Source organism: Hyperolius riggenbachi, chromosome 10 (assembly GCF_040937935.1).
Source record: "Hyperolius riggenbachi isolate aHypRig1 chromosome 10, aHypRig1.pri, whole genome shotgun sequence".
In the NCBI taxonomy this organism is placed as follows: Eukaryota; Metazoa; Chordata; class Amphibia; order Anura; family Hyperoliidae; genus Hyperolius; species Hyperolius riggenbachi.
Genome location: NC_090655.1, coordinates 12,367,749 through 12,388,400, shown reverse-complemented (window position 1 = coordinate 12,388,400; position 20,652 = coordinate 12,367,749). Strand labels below are relative to the sequence as shown.

At 43.4% G+C, this 20,652-nt stretch overlaps 1 protein-coding gene across 2 annotated transcripts in view; it reads right to left on the bottom strand.

Annotated features, from left to right (window-relative positions):
• Positions 1–20,652, bottom strand: part of EDRF1 (erythroid differentiation regulatory factor 1) — a 116,039-nt gene that overhangs the window by 73,969 nt on the left and 21,418 nt on the right. For both annotated transcript variants that reach the window (XM_068257516.1, XM_068257517.1), the window contains exons 7-9: positions 11,436–11,557; positions 7,062–7,173; positions 4,493–4,640 (exon numbers count right to left, since the gene is read on the bottom strand). In XM_068257516.1, coding sequence (XP_068113617.1) covers positions 4,493–4,640; positions 7,062–7,173; positions 11,436–11,557 — 382 coding nt within the window. The remainder of the gene's footprint in view (positions 1–4,492; positions 4,641–7,061; positions 7,174–11,435; positions 11,558–20,652) is intronic.

The following is a 20,652-nucleotide window of genomic DNA, read 5'->3' as shown; positions in this document are numbered from 1 at the left end:
AGCCCTGATAAAATCCCCCCCTGAGCATTCAGTCTGGCTTTGCTCAGGAATATTTATAGCGGAGTCTGTGTTCTCTGGTGTCTTTTCAAGTCCAAGCCTGCCCCCTGCTGGCTCTGCTCAGGAATCATTATAGTGGAGTCATAGAAAAGCCAGACTGAATGCTCAGTCAATGATTTTATCAGTGCTGATTAGAAGCAAGCTGTGCAGTGCAGGATGAAACAGAGAGCAGGGTAGGTGTTTTCTCTAATGTTCCCACTGATCTATATGGTAAAATACATGAGGGTGCTTTATCTCTGGTTCACTTTAAAGTGTACCCAAGGCAACATGTGACATGAGATAAACATGTATATATACAATGCAACACATTAATAACCAGGCTGTTTTACTTGTTTTATTTTGCTTCCTGAAAGAGTTAATTTCTAGGCATGGAAGTGACAGCTTCTGTCTTGTCGGTACATTGTCAGGAATATATTAAACATCACGGATAAGCAAATCACAGCCATAAAAGTTTTTATGGAAGAATACAACTTCTGAGGGCAGGGAGAGATAAAAAAAACTATTGACCTTTTTCTAACTGAGACACTTAATAGGCTGCCACTGAGCAGAGGAAACAAAACATTCAAACTGCTTTATAAATGTTTAAATATAATATAAAACCATGGGGTATGTAAAGAAAAGTCATTTTTAGGAGTAGAAGCATAAAGAATTATTTAATCTCATCAGATTATTTTCACCTTAGGTTCACTTTAAAAAGAACCACTATTGTGAAAAAATTGTCAAATATACCGTATTTTTCGGTCTATAAGACGCTCCGGACTATAAGACGCACCTAGGTTTAGAGGACAAAAACTCAGGAAAAAAAAAAACATGCTAAACCTGGTGCGTCTAAAGTGCAAGGGCGTTTTGTAGACATTTTTTTCCCCCAAGCTGCCTCTGTTCAAGATACACTAAGCCCTGCTGTCCCCACTAGCTAGACTAAGTACCCTAATTTACCCCTGATGCCTTCACTAGTTACTACACTACACACTACACTATACCAGTATCACTACACTGCATTCAACTAACTCCTGCTTCACCCCCAGTAACATTACACTACTTTAAACTCTTGCTTCCCCCACCAGTAATAACTAACTAAACATTACATCTAAAGGGTGGAGGATCTCACCTATCCAGGTGTCCATTTGGGAATCCGTGCTCTCTGTGTCCTCCTGCTGCTGCTGAGGTGATCCTGATGCAGTGTGCTTCTTGGTGCAGGCCACTCCATGGCAGGGTGGAAGCAGTGTGATCCTGGCATCTTCTCTCTTAATCCCTAGTACTTGCTGCAAGGGGGAAGCCTCAGTGTGATCCCAGCATCTTCTTTCTTAACCCCCGGTACTTGCGGTGGTGGGGGCAGCCTCAGCGCGATCTTAGCATCTTGTCCCTCAACCCCTGGTACTTGCTGCGGGGGTGGGGGGAGCCTCAGTGTGACCCCAGCTACTTCTTCCTTAATCCCTGGTACTTGCAGCGGTGGGGGCATCCTCAGTGTGATCCGGCAACTCTCAGCGCGATCCAGTAACTTTTCCCTTAACTCCCGGCACTTGTGGCAGGCAGGCTCAGCTCGATCGCGGCATATCCCCTCTGGGTACTTTGGCGGCGGGGCAGAAGAGAGGCAATCCTAGCGCTAGCCGCAGCCACTGTCCGTCCTGATGCCGGTGTACTTCCTTGTTTACCGGCGCCCCCTCATGACGTAGGACGCACGTACAGGAAGTTAAGGGAAAAGTTGCTGGGTCGCACCGGCTCACGCTGAGAGTATCCGGATCATGCCGGCTCACGCTGAGAGTATCCAGATCACACCGGATCGCGCAGAGTTGCCGGCTCACGCTGAGAGTATCCAGATCAGGCCGGATCGCGCAAAGTTGCCGGCTCACGCTGAGAGTATCCGGATCAGGCCGGATCGCGCAGAGTTGCCGGCTCACGCTGAGTGTATCTGGTTCGCGCTGCGTTGCCGGCTCACGCTGAGAGTATCTGGATTGCGCTGAGAGTTGCCCCCACCGCCGAAAGTACCAGGGATTAAGGAATAGGTAACTGGGATCACACTGAGGCTCCCCTCCAGCAAGTAACAGCAGTAGAGGGACAAGATACCAAGATCGCGCCGAGGCTGCCTCCCCCGCAGATATCAGAAGTTAAGAGGGGAGATGCCAATACCGCAGGAGGATCAGCTCAGCAGCTGGAGAAGGAGGAAACAGCGCACGGATCGGTAAGACCTTCCGCTGCGCTTTGTGCATCAGCTTGAATAGGGCACATTCGGACTATAAGACGCAGTGACTCCCCCCCCCCCACTTTTGGGGGAGAAAAAGTGCGTCTTATAGTCCGAAAAATACGGTATCTATCCATCTATCCATCGAGAGTCAAGAAAAATACACATGTAAAAAAGATTAAAAATGTAAAATAAATTGCTTTTCTCCTTTGTTTCTGTCGCTTACAGTAAGCAGTAAAAATTTGACAGATTTTGGACTGCTCCATTTCCTCATGGTGGATTCCAAGGGTTTTCTTTATTTTGAAAAGCGCTTAAAGAGACACTGAAGTCTCTTAAAAATCCTTTATGACAAAATATGGTTTACCATATTAGCCCTAACTAAACCGCCGCATCCCCGCCGCTGTACACTAACTAAATCCCCCCAAACTCCCCCCTCCCTCTCCCCTGCAAAATCCACAATTTTCTTGGTCGTGGATTTTGCTGCCCTGTGCGCTTCCGTGAGAGGCGGGGCTATGAGTGGAGCTGCCTCCATTCCCGTCTGTCAGCCGCGTAGAGAGGCAGGGCTGCGGCTCATAGCTCTGCCTCACACGGAAGCGCTGCCCAGATTACCCCCCCCGGGAGTTAGGGAGGGATTTAGTTAGTGTACAGCGGCGGGGATGCGGCGGTTTAGGTAGGGCTAATATGGTAAACAATATTTTGTCATAAAAAAAAAAAAAAAAAAAAAGGGATTTTTAAGAGACTTCAGAGTCTCTTTAAATTAACGGCAGTTGCTCAGTCCTACAGCCAGAATAGTGAGCAAGTGAGTGGACAGGCAGGATGCCATCCATACAGTGCTTTCCCAAACAATAAAGGAAATACTGAGAATCCCCCGTGAGGAAATGCACTAGTCCAAAACCTGTCAGGTCAGTCAGATTTTTACTGCCCCCTGTAAGTGACAGCGACATAGGAGAGAAGTAATTTATAGTGCAATTCACTTTGGGAGATATATACTTCTTATATGTATGTGTACACAAATATTTTATGTTTACAATAGTGGCCCTTTAAAGAGGCCCTGTAGTGATATATAGTAGAACGAAGATATGTATTCAGGACACTGACTTTCCCTGTACTTCGCCTGGTTTTAGCACCAGAAACATCTACATACTGCTGTACTAACTGATGGCCTGGCGTTGCCTGGGTATGTATTTGGCTGATGTTGGCTCCACCCACTTTTTCTAACCCTAACACACAATTACTCAATGACCAAGTTTGTGAGCTTTGCGCTGTTTGGCATCAATAATTTGCAATTAAATGAAACAAATCTGATTGGCTGTTGTGGCCCCACCCCCTTTTCTGAATTTGAACCCCAGTCACCCAATGACCAACTGTACCAGGTTTGAGGCTTGTGCCATTAACAGTGCAGAAATAGCAGCAATTAAATATTTCCCTTGAAAAGCAATAAGTGAATGTTGATTCACTTTTGTAGGCTCCACCCACTTTCTGAATATTAATCCCAGTCACCCAGTGACCAACTGTGCAAAGTTTGAGAACCCTGCCATTGACAGTGTAAGAATGGCTGCAGTTTATATTTTCCCAGTGAAATTTGTATTTGTCTCCGCCCACTTTTTGGTTATGGGGATAAAAAGTATCCTATATGTTATTTCAGGTAATGTACTATGTGTGTGCCAAATTTCATTCACATCCGTTCAGCCATTGTTGTGTGATTGAGTAACACACGTCCAAACATCCACATTTATAATATTAGTGAGATACTGGTAGGTAGCTCCGCCCTCCCAGTGATGCTTAGCTTAGGCTGCTTAGCAGTGAAGAATTCCCCGCCCAGAGCAGTCGGAGAGACTTGGTATATGTTGTACTTTTATTGTTTACAATAATAATTTAGAAATATAGCAAGTGTTTGCCCATTGTAAAATCTTTCCTCTCCCTGATTTACATTCTGACATTTATCACTGGTGTTGACATCTTTAGTCATGTCAGGTGCAGCTCTGTGGAATGTTTGTATACTGAGAGTTCTAAAGCCAGCGGAAAATATACCTGTCTCCCAGAATGGTCGGGGTAGGTGACATACCAGTATACAGCAATACTGTATACTGATACAGGAAGAGTTTCTGGTGCTGAAACCAGGAAAATTACTATAATAGTTGGTATCCTGAATAATTGCATTCTACTATATGTCACTACAGGGCCTCTAACAAAAGAAGCAGAAGGTCACATGCAGAAACTGAAGCATATAACGGTGACATCAGCATGGCGGGCTACCTTTGAACAGCCAGTAGGTGTGGCCTTCTTTGGTGCAGTTGGACTTCAGGAAGGAGAGGATATTCTGGGCGATGTCTTTAATGACCTTAGTGGAGAAGTTGGAGTTCTCCAGGTTTGGGATGTCTTCAGTTTTAATCATCTCATATTTCTGCGGAAAGGAGAAAACATTAGCTGGGTTCCCCGGAGAGACATCAGTTACCTCTGGGCACTCTAAGCGTACAAGAACTGACACGTGACACAATGAGATAGATATGGGTACAAGTAGTACTAAGCCTGCTTAGAGCTTGCCACTTGCTGGATTGCAAGAGTACAAACAACAACAACAACATAAACATGACGCAGATGCTCTCCTGAAAGTAAACAAAAAGATAAAACACTTACTGTATATACTCGCATATAAGCCACATTTTTAGCATAAAAAAAGTGCTAAAAAGTTACCCCCTCGGCTTATATACAAGTCAGTGGAGCAAAACAGATGGTGGAGCAGGTTTTGTTACTGGTAGAGGAGTTTAAGGATTGTGCACTAGTGACCCTGCTCTTACCAGCTGCCTCCCTGCTGTGTCTGTGTCCCCAACCCCTACATCACAGTGTGCAGAGTGCGCTGCTGAAGACTACCTGTGTCCCCTGGCTTGTGAAGCAGAGCATGCAAGCAACGTGTCAGCAGTGCAATGATTGGGGATTCTTCCTGTGTGGCAATCGCTGTGTCTCATATCTATGATGCCATCTAGTGGCCTCTTGCGACACAGCTGTATGATCCTGGAGCACATCTGGCTATCGGGAGGAGGGCTGACTTGTACTGGGGGAATATCTGGCTACTGCAGAGGGGGCTTATATGCGAGTCAATCACTTTTTCCTGGTTTCTGAGGGGAAGTGGGTACCTCGGCTTATACACGGGTCCGCTTATATGCAAGTATGTATGGTATCTGTCTTCACAGACATCCTAATAAGGACATCATGCTAAAAAAAGGCCATATAATAGATAACTTCTGGGTGAAATAGAAGTTGGAGTATTAACCCTTCCAGTAGCTTGAAAGCTATATCATAGTTGTATGCTGTGTGTCAAGCTTTAGAGAAGCCTTTCTCAACCTTTTTACCCTGGAGGAAGCCTGCAAATACATTTTGGATCTCAAGGAACCCCTGGCATTGTCATTAACAGCTGATGCAGCTGTATATGCAACTACCCCCTATTACACTGCCCTTTATTGCAAATTCTAATGCTTTTTAATAAAGTGCTCATTATTATTCTGACCCCCAATTTGGTGCTTCTTTTTACAGTACCCCCTATAATAGTGTGCTGTCTATGATACTTCCCCGCCCCCACCCCCGTGATGGGGAAAAATGCCAAGCAACCCCTGCAGAGTACTCAAGGAACCCTGGTCGAGAAAGCCTGCTTTAGAGCACAGATGAAATTTGAGTTTATACCACTTTAATCCTAGCAATGTACAGAGACTGACTAAAAACAGCAAAAGTAGAAGTTCCCTTTACTATTGTTGTTACTATTGACTATTGTCATCCAGATAGGAGCCAAGCTATTCAATCTGGTTGCGTATGTGCGTCCAGTGTTGCTGCGGCAGGTGCACGCACACAGGCACCTGCCCGGCGCTCATTCATGGTGGGATTTAAAGGGTGGCCATTGGTGAAGGAGAACAAGTGTTCCCTGAGCCAATCAAAGTGCCTGTAATAAATGGGCATTAACCCGTTCAGGTGCCATGTTCATTCATAATAAAGAAAAAAAACCAAAACAAAAACAAACAAACGAAACCAACAGTTTACAAAAGAAAGTGCATAAATAGTTGCCTTAGGGACTCAGCTTTTTTTTTTTTTTATGTATGTCACGAGGGTTTCATTTCTGTTTTAGCAAATAAAGGGTTATATTTATTGATCGGGTACAAAAATAAATAAATAAATAAATAAATAAAAATTGAGAAACAGAAAAAATACACCAAATATTATTGTGTCGCCAAACATTGCACTAGGAATATAATTTAAACGTAGTTATAACCGGGACAAATGTGCAAATATAATGGGTGGGTTTTATTTACAGGAGAATTTAAAAAGAAAAAAAATTCTCAAATTCCGGTATATATATATATATATATATATATATATATATATATATATATATATATGGGCTGGAATTTGAGAAATCGTGCATTTGTTTCCTGTTTTTCCTTAAAAAATGCATAGAAAAATTACTGAAAACAAGCACAGCCCACAAAAAGCCAAATTTTTGTAAAAAACCCAAGGTATTTAGGTGTGAGAAGCAGTGATAAAGTTATTGCCAAATGAATGGGAGGAGCGCTGAGTGAAAAAAAAGGCTCTTGGTGGTAAAGGTAAAATAGCCTGTGGCGTGAAGTAGTTAATGCTTTAGAGTATACATAAAATGTGAGTTGCATAAATTACTACCAGTACTTTAATCCTTGCAATGTGTAGAGACTGACTAAGAACAGAGAGTTTAACAAGTCATTTTATTATACTGCAAAAGTCACCAAAATTCCCCACTGAAATAGTTCTTTCTATTATAGGAGGATTCCTAACTGCACTAGAATACGTTAGACTGGCGTCTCACCTGTACGATGCCGTTCACGTGAAAACACATAACGAGCTCCGGGACGTTACAGATCAGATTGTCCAGCCAATAGTCAATCCCGGTCAGCACGTTGATTGGCTTGTTATTGTCCCTGGGGGTGATATGAGATATTATCAGCGAGAGTCCAGCAATCTGACAATATAAACAATAGACTGATGAGCTATCCACCAGCAGAACGCTGGCCGTACATTAGATCTAATGCTGGGCATACACGGCTCGATTTTGGTGTTCGATTCTCCCGCTTCAAATGATGGAAGTTACGGTGGCCACTAATGATCCAATCTTTTTCATCCAATCTTACAATTCTATGTAATACAATGCCTGGTACACACGATGCAATTTTCCATCAGATTGATGGTCGAATCGATTATTTCAGACAGGTTCAATCTGATTTCCGATCGATTTTCTGATCGCTTCTAAGCAAAAATCGATCGGAATAGCCTTGTGATGCTGGTCAAAATAAAATATTTCTCCTTTACTGTTTTTGTTTTTTTAATCAGTTTTATTAGTCCAAACTGAAAAAACACTCAACTTGGAGGACGTACCATAATGATGATGTGATGTATTCCAGGCCAAGGCAAATTTAGAGGAAACCCCCTAACACTAACATTCATGCTCACTTGAATTAAAATCTGAGCACACCTGAGGGTTCCTCAGTTCCCCCCCCCCCCCCCAACGTCAGTGTCCCCTCAGCTTAGCCGGCCTCCCCTCTGTCCTCTTGCTGAGCCCAGCTGGAACCAGGGCATATGCTTGGTCCTGCCCTTTTCCATCACGCTCGCCAATGGCCAGGAGCGTTGTAGGCATGTGCGGTTCGGATACATGTGTGACCTGCACACACCATTGGTGAGCACACATGTAGAGCACAGCTGTGGGCAGAGCGTGCTCCCTTGAGGGACATGGGGGCACTCAGGTTTTTTGGAAAGGTCTCACCTCGTATATCTGGCTGGGGACTGAAGCAGGCGGTTTTGGCGCAAGGCGCTCTGCGCGGAAACTAGGTTCGTCTATAGCGGAAAACTATAGTGCACAAGGCTAATTTATGGTTCCGACGATAGACCCCAAATTACAGCTTCCTCAGAGTTGCTAGCACTCTGTCTCTGAGGGAGCATAGTGTTTAAAGCCGACCCAAACCAAACATTTTTTAATTTAAAATATTTAGTTATAAATGTAAAATAATTTATATTTGTCATTAAGCAGCTGAAAAAAGGCTGCTATTTATTATTACAAGTTAGAAAATAGATTTTATTTCTGAAATCTTGTATTTTTAATTTGGGTCCACTTTAACAATGCCAGGAATTTGAGCAGCAGCAGGGAGAGCCAGCTATTCGGATCACCATGCGCCCACCTCACATACGCACACCTGGGGACACCTGTATTGTTTACCTGCAGGCAAGCTTGCATCCCTCTTAAAGTACTACTGAGGTGACATGTGACATGATGAGATAGACATGGATATGCATAGTACCAAGCACACAAATAACTAGGCTGTGTAACTTTTTTTCAATGACACCTTCATTGAAGTATGCCAGAGCTCATATCTATGAAACATTGACCCTTTTTATCTCTTTCCTGCTCTCAGAAGTAATTTACTGACAGGAAAGTGTTTTAACCTATTTTAGTTCCTGGACGTAGAAACTACGTCCAGGAACCATGCTCGCTACCGCGCACTACCGGCCCACGGTTCGTTAGCCAGGTAATCAGTGAATCGGGCTATGGTGCCCGATCACGGATTCCTCTCCCCCGCTGAAAAAGCGACAGCTTCTCACGGAAGCTTCGCTTTTTCTGGCTGTAGCGTCCCCCATGCGTCACTCTAAGCGTATGTTACACTTAGAGTGACGTCATGTAAACAAACTCATGGCCGCCATCTTGTGCCCAAAAATTAATACCACAACTAAAAGTAAAAAATAAATAAAAATCAACACACATTTACATTATAAACCTACTGTTTACATCCCACCCTCCCAAAACTACCCAAATAAAATGTTTAATAAAAAAAAAAAAAAAAATTACAATAAAAAAAAAAAAATACAATATGTAAATATTTACCTAAGGATCTAATCTTTTTAAATATCAATGTAAAGATGAAATATTTCTATTTTTTTTTATTTTAAACTTGTAAATAGTGATAGATGCAAAACAAAAAAATGCACCTTTATTTCCAAATAAAATATTGTCGCCATACATTGTGATAGGGACATAATTTAAACGGTGTAATAACCGGGACATATGGGCAAATACAATACGTGAGTTTTAATTATGGAGGCATGTATTATTTTAAAACTATAATGGCTGAAAACTGAGAGATAATGATTTCTTTCAGTTTTTTTCTTATTCTTCCTGTTAAAATGCATTTACAGTAAAGTGGCTCTTAGCAAAATGTACCCCCCAAAGAAAGCCTAATTGGTGGCGGAAAAAACAAGATATGGATCAGTTCATTGTGATAAGTAGTGATAAAGTTATAGGCTAATGAATGGGAGGTGAACATTTCTCAAGTGAAAACGACGGAACGCGAATGGGTTAAACTCCCCTTATACTGGCATTAAATCCGACGCTGTTCTTATCTGGGATGCACAGTAAAATAATGCTGTTGAGCTAAAATATGATTATTCCGTGCTACATAATTTTATATAGCATCCCGTAGGATACCTTCAGTTTACACACAACTAATGTTAAAGTGAACTAGAGCTCAAAAATAAAAAAAAGATTTTATACATACCTAGGGGTTCCACCAGCCGCATCCGCCTGGATCGCTCCCACGCTGCCGTCCTCCGATGTCTGCAGCTCCGGTAGCGGATCTCCGCACTCCCGTCAGTCAGAGCCAGTCTAGCGTAACAGAAGTGCGCAGTTTGCGTATCTCTCCAGCAGCCGCTGGAGAGATACGTAGAGGGCGCACTTCTACTGCATAGACTGGCCGCGATAACGGAAGTCTGGGGACCCAGTAACGGAGCTGCAGACATCGGAGGATGGCAGCGTGGAAGCGATCCAGGCGGATAAGGCTGGAGGAAGCCCCAGGTATGTATAAAAATGTTTTATTCTTTCAGCTCTGAGTCCCTTTTCTGCTTATTGGTCTATAGTTTCCTGGCTCTGATTTTCTCCCCCTTCTTGAATAAGGGGAAAACATCAGCTGTACACCAGGTCATAAGGAACTGACCCATTTGAAAGAGAATCACAGAAAATAAGATAAAGTGGCTTATTGATAACTGAACTCAACTCCTTTGATACCCAGGGGTGGATGCCATCTGCCAAAACCCCCACCCTATCACTGTTCAGTAGCTTCAGTGGGGTGTGCTGGGGACCAGGATACTCCAAACCTTGTGCCTACATCAAGACATGGTCCCTACTGCTTTCTTGTTCTGCTCTAAATCCACTGCATGGAAAATTGGAGCAAAATTGGTGAAAAAAATGTGACCACTTGTCCAGATAACATTCTGATTGGTTACTCTAAGAAACCATAACAATGTCGCATGCATTTTTCTTGCACTGGTTCTGATAACTCTGCCCCAGTATTGGATAACATTTCTGGCACATATAATTGTAAGACACTGATGACCACACCACAAAGTCCTTTAGTGGATCTTTTACAATACTCCTGTATACATTAATCAGTGTTTGCCCACTCTAAAATCTTTCCTCTCTCTGATTTACATTCTGATATTTATCACTGGTGGTAACATCTTTAGTCCTGCCACGTGATCTGTGCGGAATGTTCATTACTGAGATTTCTATGCACAGAGGGAGATGCTGCTTGCTTGACAGTTGGAAAAAGGCATTATTTCCCACAATGCAACGAGGTTCACAGACAGGAAACTGTCAGGACCATGGCCATGACATCACACTGTGGGAGGAGTTTCACCACAATATCAGCCATACAGCGCCCCCTGATGATCCGTTTGTGAAAAGGAAAAGATTTCTCATGGGAAAGGGGGTATCAGCTACTGATTGGGATGAAGTTAAACGCTGGGTTAAAGTTCCTCTTCAAAGTGGACCTGAACTCTTGCACAGGACATAAGGAGAACACAGAGAAATGCATCCTTTATGTAGAGAGTTTAGCCTAATTCTCCCTCATCTGTGACTAATCACAAGTGTAATTTGATCTCGGCAGTCCTCGGGAGAACAGCTTATTTGTAAACACAGGATGTTAACCCTATGTCTGCTTCCATGAAAGCAGGAAGTAGGCACTACAGATTTATTGCAGGATTTGTATCAGCTGTAATAAATGTTTTTCTTTACAAAGTTATTATGCTGTTGCTTATCTTTTAGAGCAGAGAGGAAGTTCTGAGTTCATCTCCGCTTTAAGAAACTGCTTATTAATCAACTAAAAAGTAGCTTCACCTCAATTTGTTACAGCCGACTTACCGTAGCCTCAGACTCACAGCTGGGTACCTCCCACCTCCAAATATGGGCATATTAGAACCCACCAGCATATGGATATCTTCAAACGTCCAAAGGATGTTTCGGACAAAATCATTTTTTAAGCCCTTTAAAAACAGGAAGAAAAAAAAGTTTACAAAATGTGTGGTCATTGTAGAGCAATATTCAGCAGCCACTAAAAGTGCCCAAAGTACAACATTTTCCTGAGATGCGATCACTTGGTCAGATTTGCGGGATTGTAAGTAATCTGAAGGAAATATCGATTGTTCCCATAAACGGGTCGATTAGGGCACTTTCCCACTATAGGTACGATCGTTAAATCTAACACTCCTTTCAACAAAATTCTGTATTCCAATCCACAAAAGAATCGTTTCATGACGATTTGTTTCTACATACTGTGTGGTTTTCTGTACAATACGATTGTAAAAATCTAATTGAACGATTGCATCTGAGGAAAATATTGTACTGCTAATGGGCACCTTAAAGGAAATCTGAAGTTGGAAAAAGCAGTTTTGCTTACTTGGGGCGTCTTGAAGCCCCCTGCAGTCATCCTAGGCCCGTGCCGGCCTTCCGAGGCCCTCCAGCCAGCGGCAACTACCTCAAAGTTGGCCGGCCCTGTACCTCCTCATCACGCCCCCACGTACAGCAGCGTTGTACGCATGCGCAGTACTGGAAAAAAGCTATTGCGCTCGCGCAGAATGCGCGTACGAGAAGAATCGGCGCGGGAGACTTGGGCGCAGGATACAGCCGGTATATGGCTGATCCTGCTGCCGCACAAGTCCAGGCCGTGTTAAATACTATTCCCCCTCCAGGCCGCCATGGATAGTGGGGAATAATATAATTGCTGGAAGCCAAATTACAGGGTTTTAAATGTAACTTCAGCTCCGTCTTCTGACGGCACCGAAGTTACACTCTGTGCACTGCTATTGCTGTAATACCTATTATGGCCTATGGTGGCGCTGGCTTCTTCGCAGAATGCTACTGACGGGAGAGTGATCAGGGTGCATGTGGCTCAGGGCCACGCATGCGCAGTAGCCTCTGACTGGCCTGCTTTGCGGGGGTCGTTGCTGCTAGCTGGAGGGTCATGGAAGGACAGCGCAAGCACCGGATGACTGCAGAGGGCTGCAAGAAGCCCCAGGTAAGCAAAATGGCTTTTTTTTGCCTTAAGTATCCCTTTAAGAGAAATCTAGTAGACAAAGCATCCTAAGTCAGCCATAAACAGGTTGATACAGGCCAATTCGGCAAGGAGATTCCATGTGTCTGAAATATATACCGGTGTACTGCCTCGGCCAAGAACTTCCTGTGACATCACAGAACACAGTCACTGCAGAGGAGCAGGAATCCCCCCTGGCTGGGCTGTGGTTGCACCCGGCACCAGAGATCTGGCCGGCTGGAGTAAGGGTCCTTTTCCACTAGCAAGCGCTTGCGATTGCTCCTTTTCCCACTGTCGGCGTTCTGATGTACCGCTGTCGGGAGTGTAACGCAATTGTGACAAGAATCGGGCAGATCGGCCATCGCGTTTTGGCAAAAAAATGAATCGCGGTCGAAGCGCTGTAGTGGAAAAAGAACACCGTGATTTACGCTATCGCGGTGCTCTAGCGATTAGAAAACCGTCTGCGATCCGTTTTTTAAAATCTGATCGCAGCCAGTGGAAAGGGGCCCTAAATCACGACCAGGTCAGGAGAGGGTGGAGGAAAAATATCACAAAAGAGCAAAGAGTGAGGGAAAAAGAAGCTGAGAAGAGCCCACTGTGATTGGTTAAAGGTGCCATTTTCACTGAAGCCCCCATCTAGGCACAAATTCTGTATGCCATTGACAGATTTTAAATTATGCAGAATAAAAGTTTTGTAAAGAAAAAAAAATTAACTACCTGTTCTACCAGTCGAGAGATTCTCATGGAATTATTATTATGTAGTATTTTTATAGTGCTGACATCTTCCGCAGCGCTGTACAGAGTATATCGTCTTGTCACTAACTGTCCCTCAGAGAAGCTCACAATCTAATCCCTACCAGTCATAAGTCTATGTATGTATCTTGTAGTGTATGTATCGCAGTCTAGGGCCAATTTAGGGGGAAGCCAACTAACGTGTTTGTTTTGGAATGTGGGAGGAAACAAGAGTGCCTGGAGGAAACCCATGCAGACACAGGGAGAACATACAAACTCCTTGCAAATGTTGACCTGGCTGGGATTCGAACCGGGGACCCAGCGCTGCAAGGAGAGAGCGCTGCCCACTATGCCATCGTGCTGCCCATCGAATGACAGCAGCCTGCTCAACAAGCCTCTAACAGCTTTACTTTATTCGCATAGGCAGGAAGAGAGGGAGAGGGTGCTCTGTCAGTTGAAGCCACATCTTAAAGCTGAATGCCTACTACAGCTTCCAACAGAGGAAAGAGGGAGTGAGCAGGCTACTGGAGGTTGCAGAGGAGGAAATGAGAAACGTCAGCAGGTACAGATACTCATTTAACCATTTCAGCCCGCGGGTATTTTTCAATTATGCATCCAAACAATTTTCACCTCCCATTCATTTGCCAATAACTTTATCACTACTTTTCACAATGAATTGATCTGTATCTTGTTTTTTCTGCCACCAATTAGGCTTTCTTTGGGTGGTACATTGTGCTACGAATTATTTTTTTCTAAATGCAATTTAACTGAAATATTAAGTAAAACAAATAGAAAAAAATTAAATTATTAGTTTTCGGCCATTATAGCTTTAAAATAATACATGCTACCATAATTAAAACCTATGTATTGCATTTGCCCATTTGTCCCGGTTATTACACCATTTAAATTATGTCCCTATCACAATGTATGGCGACAATATTTTATTTGGAAATAAAGGTGCTTTTTTCAGTTTTGCGTCCATCACTATTTACAAACTTATAATTTAAAAAAAGTTTGCAATATACCCTCTTCACATGCATATTAAAAAAGTTCAGACCCTTAGGTAACTATGTTTTTTTTTTTTAATTGTAATGTTTTCATTAAAAAATGTATTTGGGTAATTTTTGGTGTGGGAGGTAAACAGTTATTTTTAAATGCAATAATGTTGGTTTATTTTATTTAAAAAAAAATGTATGTAGATGTAGTTTTACTATTTGGCCACAGTTAACTTATTTTATTTTTTTATTTTTTTTTAAGCCCTGGAAGCAAAGTGCTCGCTACCAGGAAGTATAAGGAGGACGGGAAACAATTTTTTTTTTTTGTCAGAAAGACCGCGGCCTCTGATAAGCAGCCGTCAGTTTTTCTGCCGGGGACTTCGATCAATGAAAGGGAACTATGTTCCCATTCATTGATCTCCAGGCTACCAGGGGCGGCACGGGAGCGCGCAATCGCAGGCAGCTTAAATGGTTAAAGCAACTCTGAAGTGAAAAATTCACGTCAGGTTTATAGACACCTATGTAAAGGAAAGTCTCTGAATACCACAGTTCAGAAGATGACTGCATCCAGAAGATTTGTGCGTGCACAGTACGGACGGGCTTGTCTTCGAGAACTACTTGGTGACGCCAGTAGTTCCAAAGGATGTCCGAGGAGTACTAAAGACCTAGCAGGTCGAATAACTTCCACCGGGGATGGGGCAGGAAGGATGGGATGGGCAAGGACCATAGTTCTGCATCAAGCCGGAATTTCATTTTCCCCTTCAGATCCCCTTTAACCATTTGCCCACTGAGTGGTTTTCCCCCTTCTAGACTAGAGCAATTTTCACCTGTCAGCACTCCTCCCATTCATTCGCCAATAACTTTGTCACTGCTTATCACAATGAAATGATCTTGTTTGCCACCAATTAAGCTTTCTTTGGGTGGTACATTTTGCTAAGAATTATTTTATGCTAAAGGCATTTTAATGGTAATAAGAGAAAAGAAAAAGGAAAAATTACATCCTTTCTTAGTTCTCCGGCACTTCAGCATTACAGTTCAAGTTTTAAAATAAAATGTGGCACTGTGGAGAAAAAACCCATACATTTTATTTGCCCATTTGTCTCGCTTATTACAACGTTTAAATTATGTCACTAGTTCAATGTGTGGCAACAATATGTAGTTTCTCAATGAACAATGTATTTTCTCCATTTTGCTTCCATCACTAATTACATGCCCTTATTTGCAAAAATATCAGTAACATACCCTCATGACATACATATTAACCATTTCTGCCGCCCGGACGTGAAGCTCACGTCCGGGCAGCTGCTCTGCCGCGCTCCCAAGCGATCGCGGGTGCGCCCCCGTGGTGTCCCCCGGTAGCCCTGGGATCAGTGAACGGGAACATGGTTCCCGATCACTGATCCGTGTCCACAGCAGAAAAAATGAAGCGCTCTTACAAGAGGTTTCAGTCTTTCTACACGTCCCCCTTGTGCTTCCGCTTAGCGAGAAGCACAAGGAGGGGGAAAAAACTCATAGTAACTCATAGTAAACCTACATCTACATATTTTTTTACACATAACATTAAAAATTAACTGTTTATTTCCCACACCAAAACATTACCCAAATAAAATTTAATGGAAAAAAATTACAATTAAAAAAAAATAAAAAAAATAAAAAGACAAATAGTTACCTAAGGGTCTGAACTTTTTAAATATGCATTTGAAGGGGGTATACTACAAACATTTTTTAAATTATAAGCTTGTAAATCGTGATAGACGCAAAAACGGAAAAATGCACCTTTATTTCCAAATAAAATATTGGCGCCATACATTTTGATAGGGACAAAATTTAAATGGTGTCATAACCGAGACAAATGGGCAAATAAAATACATCGGTTTTAACTATGGTAGCATGGATTATTTTAAAGCTATAATGGCCGAAAACTGAGAAATAATGAATTTTCTCAATTTTTTTTCTTATTAATCCTGTTAAAATGCATTTATAAAAAAAAAAAATGTACCACCCAAAGAAAGCCTAATTAGCAGCGGAAAAAACAAGATATAGATCAATAAATTGTGATAATCAGTGATAAAGTTATTGGCTAATGAATGGGAGGTGAAAATTGCTCTGATGCATAAGGTGAAAAATCCCTGCGTCCTGAAATGGTTAAAAAAGTGGAGTCCATAAGGTAGCTATTTATGCATTTTTTTTAAATGTCTTTAATATGCAAATGTTTTATTTTGGTTACTATGGGAGAGTGGGGGAGGTAAAGTGTTAATTTTAATAGTCGATGTATTTAATTCTATTGAAGAAGTGCATGTAGTATATTTGGCCACTAGATGCCCCCCCTCTACCCACTTTATCTTCCTGTGTGCACTGTTAGTACACTAACAGGAAGTAATGTATGTACGTGTTACTATCATCTTTTTAAAGACCACGGCATCTCATTGATGCCAGTGATCATTGATCACAAACACCTAGAACTGTTTACTAGTGGGCAGTGACGAGAACACACTCGGGAGCATGCGCACGAGTGGGAGTGCGCACATCGGTGACTGCGGCATCTACCAAGATGAAGTCTCCGGGGGCCTACATATATGTGGTTAATACAAACTGCATACAGCTTAGAAATGCAGCTGCTGCCAATTTTGATTGGTGTACTTCAAAGCTGCATGCAATTTGCATAAAAAAAAAAAGTAGCATATAACTGGCCGTCTTCGTCTCTGCAACATTTACTGTATATACTCGCATATAAGCCTAATTTTTCAGCACAAACTATGTGCTGGAAAGTTACCCCCTTGGCTTATATGCGAGTCAGTGGAGCAGAACGGAGGGGGGGGGGGGGAGCAGGTTTTTGTTACTGGCAGGTTTTGTTTGCAGCTCCCTGCTGTGTCTGTGCCCTCCATTCCCTGCAACATGGTGTGCAGAGTGCACTGCTCAGTACTACCTGTGTCCTCTGGCTTGTGGAGCGAAGCGTGCAAGCAATGTGTCAGCGATTCTTCCTGTGTGGCATTCGCTGTGTCTCATATCTATGATGCCATCTAGTGGGGACTTGAAACAGCTGTTCCTGGCGCACATCTAGCTATGGGGAGGGAGGCAGACTTGTACTGGGGGCACATCTGGCTACTGTGGAGGGGGCTATACGCGGATCAATCACTTTTTCCTGGTTTCTGAGGTAAAAGTGGGTACCTGGGCTTATACGCAGGTCGGCTTATAAGAGAGTATATACGGTATTATTTATTTATTTTTTACAAAACTTTTATTTATGTATAACTTAAGTAAAACATCCACCTGTGAAATGCATAACAACGCCCTGTACCTGAACTGAGGCTTCCAGTTTAAGTGAAGTGATTTCCCGAGTTGGGGAATTATGTGGCGTCTCCGAAACCTCATACCTGGTTATCCTCCCTGTCATTAATCAAACTGGGGAGTGGGAGGTCCTGGGCAGATGCCACGTGGCCTACAAGACGAGAGGGCTCAGAGCTCACGTCTCCCTGTGACGAGGGGGAAAATCACATGAGATTTGGTTCTAACACTCGTCAGAGCAGGAGGATAGGGATGACAAACATCTAGCATATAGCACAGCAAGCAACAAATAAGTGAATGCATTTCTGTTATGTGTAAAATACCAAAGCCACCCTAGAAAAGAAGTTAAACACTCGCTCAATGTGGAGGGAAGGCTTCAGATCCCATAGAGCCTTCCTAGTCCTCTCTCGGTGCCCTCGGACCACTGTTGGATACATATAAAATCGGTGCGGGAGACTTGGGCACAGGATACAGCCGGTATATGGCTGATCCTGCTTCTGCACAAGTCCGGGCCATGTTAAATACTATTCCCCCTCCAGGCCGCCATGGATGGTGGGGAATGATGCAGTTCGGCTTCCAGCTATTGCTGGAGGCCGAATTACAGTGTTTTATAAGTAACTGCAGCTCCATCTTCTGACAGCACCGAAGTTACTCACTGTGCGCCGCTATAGCCGTAATTCCTATTACAGTCTATGGTGGCGCCGGCTGCACCCAAGTCTACCTGCGCTGTAATTAAACAAGTCGATAAAGAATCACACACCACTGTAGAGGTGCTGGACTGGTGTAAAGTACAGAAGAATCCAAAAGGTCCGCACACTCAATGAACCAAGTTCCTAGATTTTATTCAAATATCATGACAATTCCACTCCATACACCAACAAATTGTTTCGGGGCCCCGTGGGGTCCCCTTTGTCAAGGTAACAAGATACAGAATGGCAATGAAAGCGCTTGCCACTGCTACCTCCCTCCCCCCATATCGTTGAAGTTATTTGACCAACTAGTATTTTTGAACAGGGCTGTGGAGTCGGTACAAAAATCATCCGACTCCTCGTTTTGTGAAACCACTGACTCCAGGTACCCAAAATAGCTCCGACTCCTCGACTCCGACTCCTTAGTCTAATACCTACCAGGGCTGTGGATATGAAACAAAAATCATCCGACTCTATGAAACCACAGACTCCGACTCCAGGTGCCCAAAATTGCCCCGACTCCACAGCAGAGCTTCTGAAGCCCTCTGAGAAGTCCTGAAGGCTTATTTGTGAGTCCACAAGTGCTTCTGAGGACGTGCAGCTTTGTGCTGCGCTCGCACATGCTCAGTAGATACCCCATCCTCTGAAGCACACTAGTACTCCCAAAGCCTCCTAAGAAGTCCTGAAGGTGTGAGCTTTGAACTGGGGGACATCGGCAGACTGAAGGCACGGAGAGAGGACTGGAAGGTCCTAATGGATCCAGAGTCTTCCCTCTATATAGGTGAGTATCAAACTTTTTATTTTTAGTGTGGCTTCAGCATTGCTTTTAATACAAAATTTTCTGAGACACTTCATGTAGCTTCTAGCGTTGTGTTCCTGGTGGTCTCCCCCTGGGGGCTCAGAACGCAATTCGATGACAAACCAATGAAAACCTATGTGTAACGTTTTTCTGCTCAGTATCAGCTGGCAATCGCCTGTGTGGACAGAGCCTATGGACTACAGTTCTTCAAAACGAGTGTAGACAGCAAACACACAGGTAAAAGATAACTAAAGGTGGCCATACACTTATAGATTTGCAGCAGATTCGACCATCAGACTGTCACGTCGAATCTGACCCTGCAAAATCCACGACTTTCTTGGTTGTGGATTTTGCTGCCCTCTACTCTTCCGTGAGAGGCGGGGCTATGAGCCTCAGCCCTGCCTCTCAGCGCGTCTGTCAGTGGTGGATCTCCGCCTCTCCCCCGCCCCTCTCAGTGAAGGAAGACAGAGGGCCGGGGGAGTGGCGGCTGTCCGGGCTGACAGACACGCTGAGAGGCAGAGCTGCAGCTCATAGCTCTGCCTCTCACGGAAGCGCAGCCCGGATTGCTCCCCAGGGAGTTTGGGGGGGGATTTAGTTAAATCAGAGCGGCGGGAATGCGGCGGTTTAGTTAGGGCTATTCGGTTAAACACTTTTATTAAATAAAAAGAAGCTTTTTTTGAGACTTCAGAGTCTCTTTAAGGTGGCCATACACTGATAGATTTGCAGCAGATTTGACCATCAGATTTCTGTCAGATGCCTGTCAAGCCCAATCTGACAGGAATCTATCTGATGTGTGCCACACACTAGGAACAGATTTCCAACAGATTTCAGAATGAAATCTATTGGAAATCGATCTAAATGCATTATTGCACCATTAGATCCAATGCAACTCTATGGGCCTGGGATCTGCTGCCTGCAGCAGATCGACCTAGATTTTCCATCCTGTCAGATAGATCAAATCGTTTGAAATCGGAGGCAAATCGATATATAGATTTGATAGAATCGATTTCTGACCGATCGATTCCATACAATCGATCAATCGATGGCTGAAATCGAACAGTGTATGGGCCCCTTTACAGAAAAATACAAAAAACAAACAAAAATAAACCATGATAGAATGTCATCAAAGAACTAGTGAAATAGGCAATGTCTGCGAGATACCATTAAACGACAAATGTAGTGAGAGGGATAGAGCCCGTCATATTCTTTTCCTTTTAAGCAATACCAGTTGCCTGGCTGTCCTGCTGATCCTCTGCCTCTAATGGTTAGCCATAGCCCCTGAACAAGCATGCAGTAGATCAGGTGTTTCTGACATTGTCAGATCTGACAGGATTAGCTGCATGCTTGTTTCAGGTGTTATTCAGACACAACTGCAGCCAAATAGATCAGCAGGGTAGCCAGGCAAATGGTATTGTTTACCAGGAAATAAATATGGCAGTCTCCATATCACTCTCGTTTCAGTTGTCCTTTAAGTCGGAGTTGCTGATATTTTATGCAAGTAGCTGCTGCCTACATCTGCATAACATTAGCATCAACTGAGAATTATTAG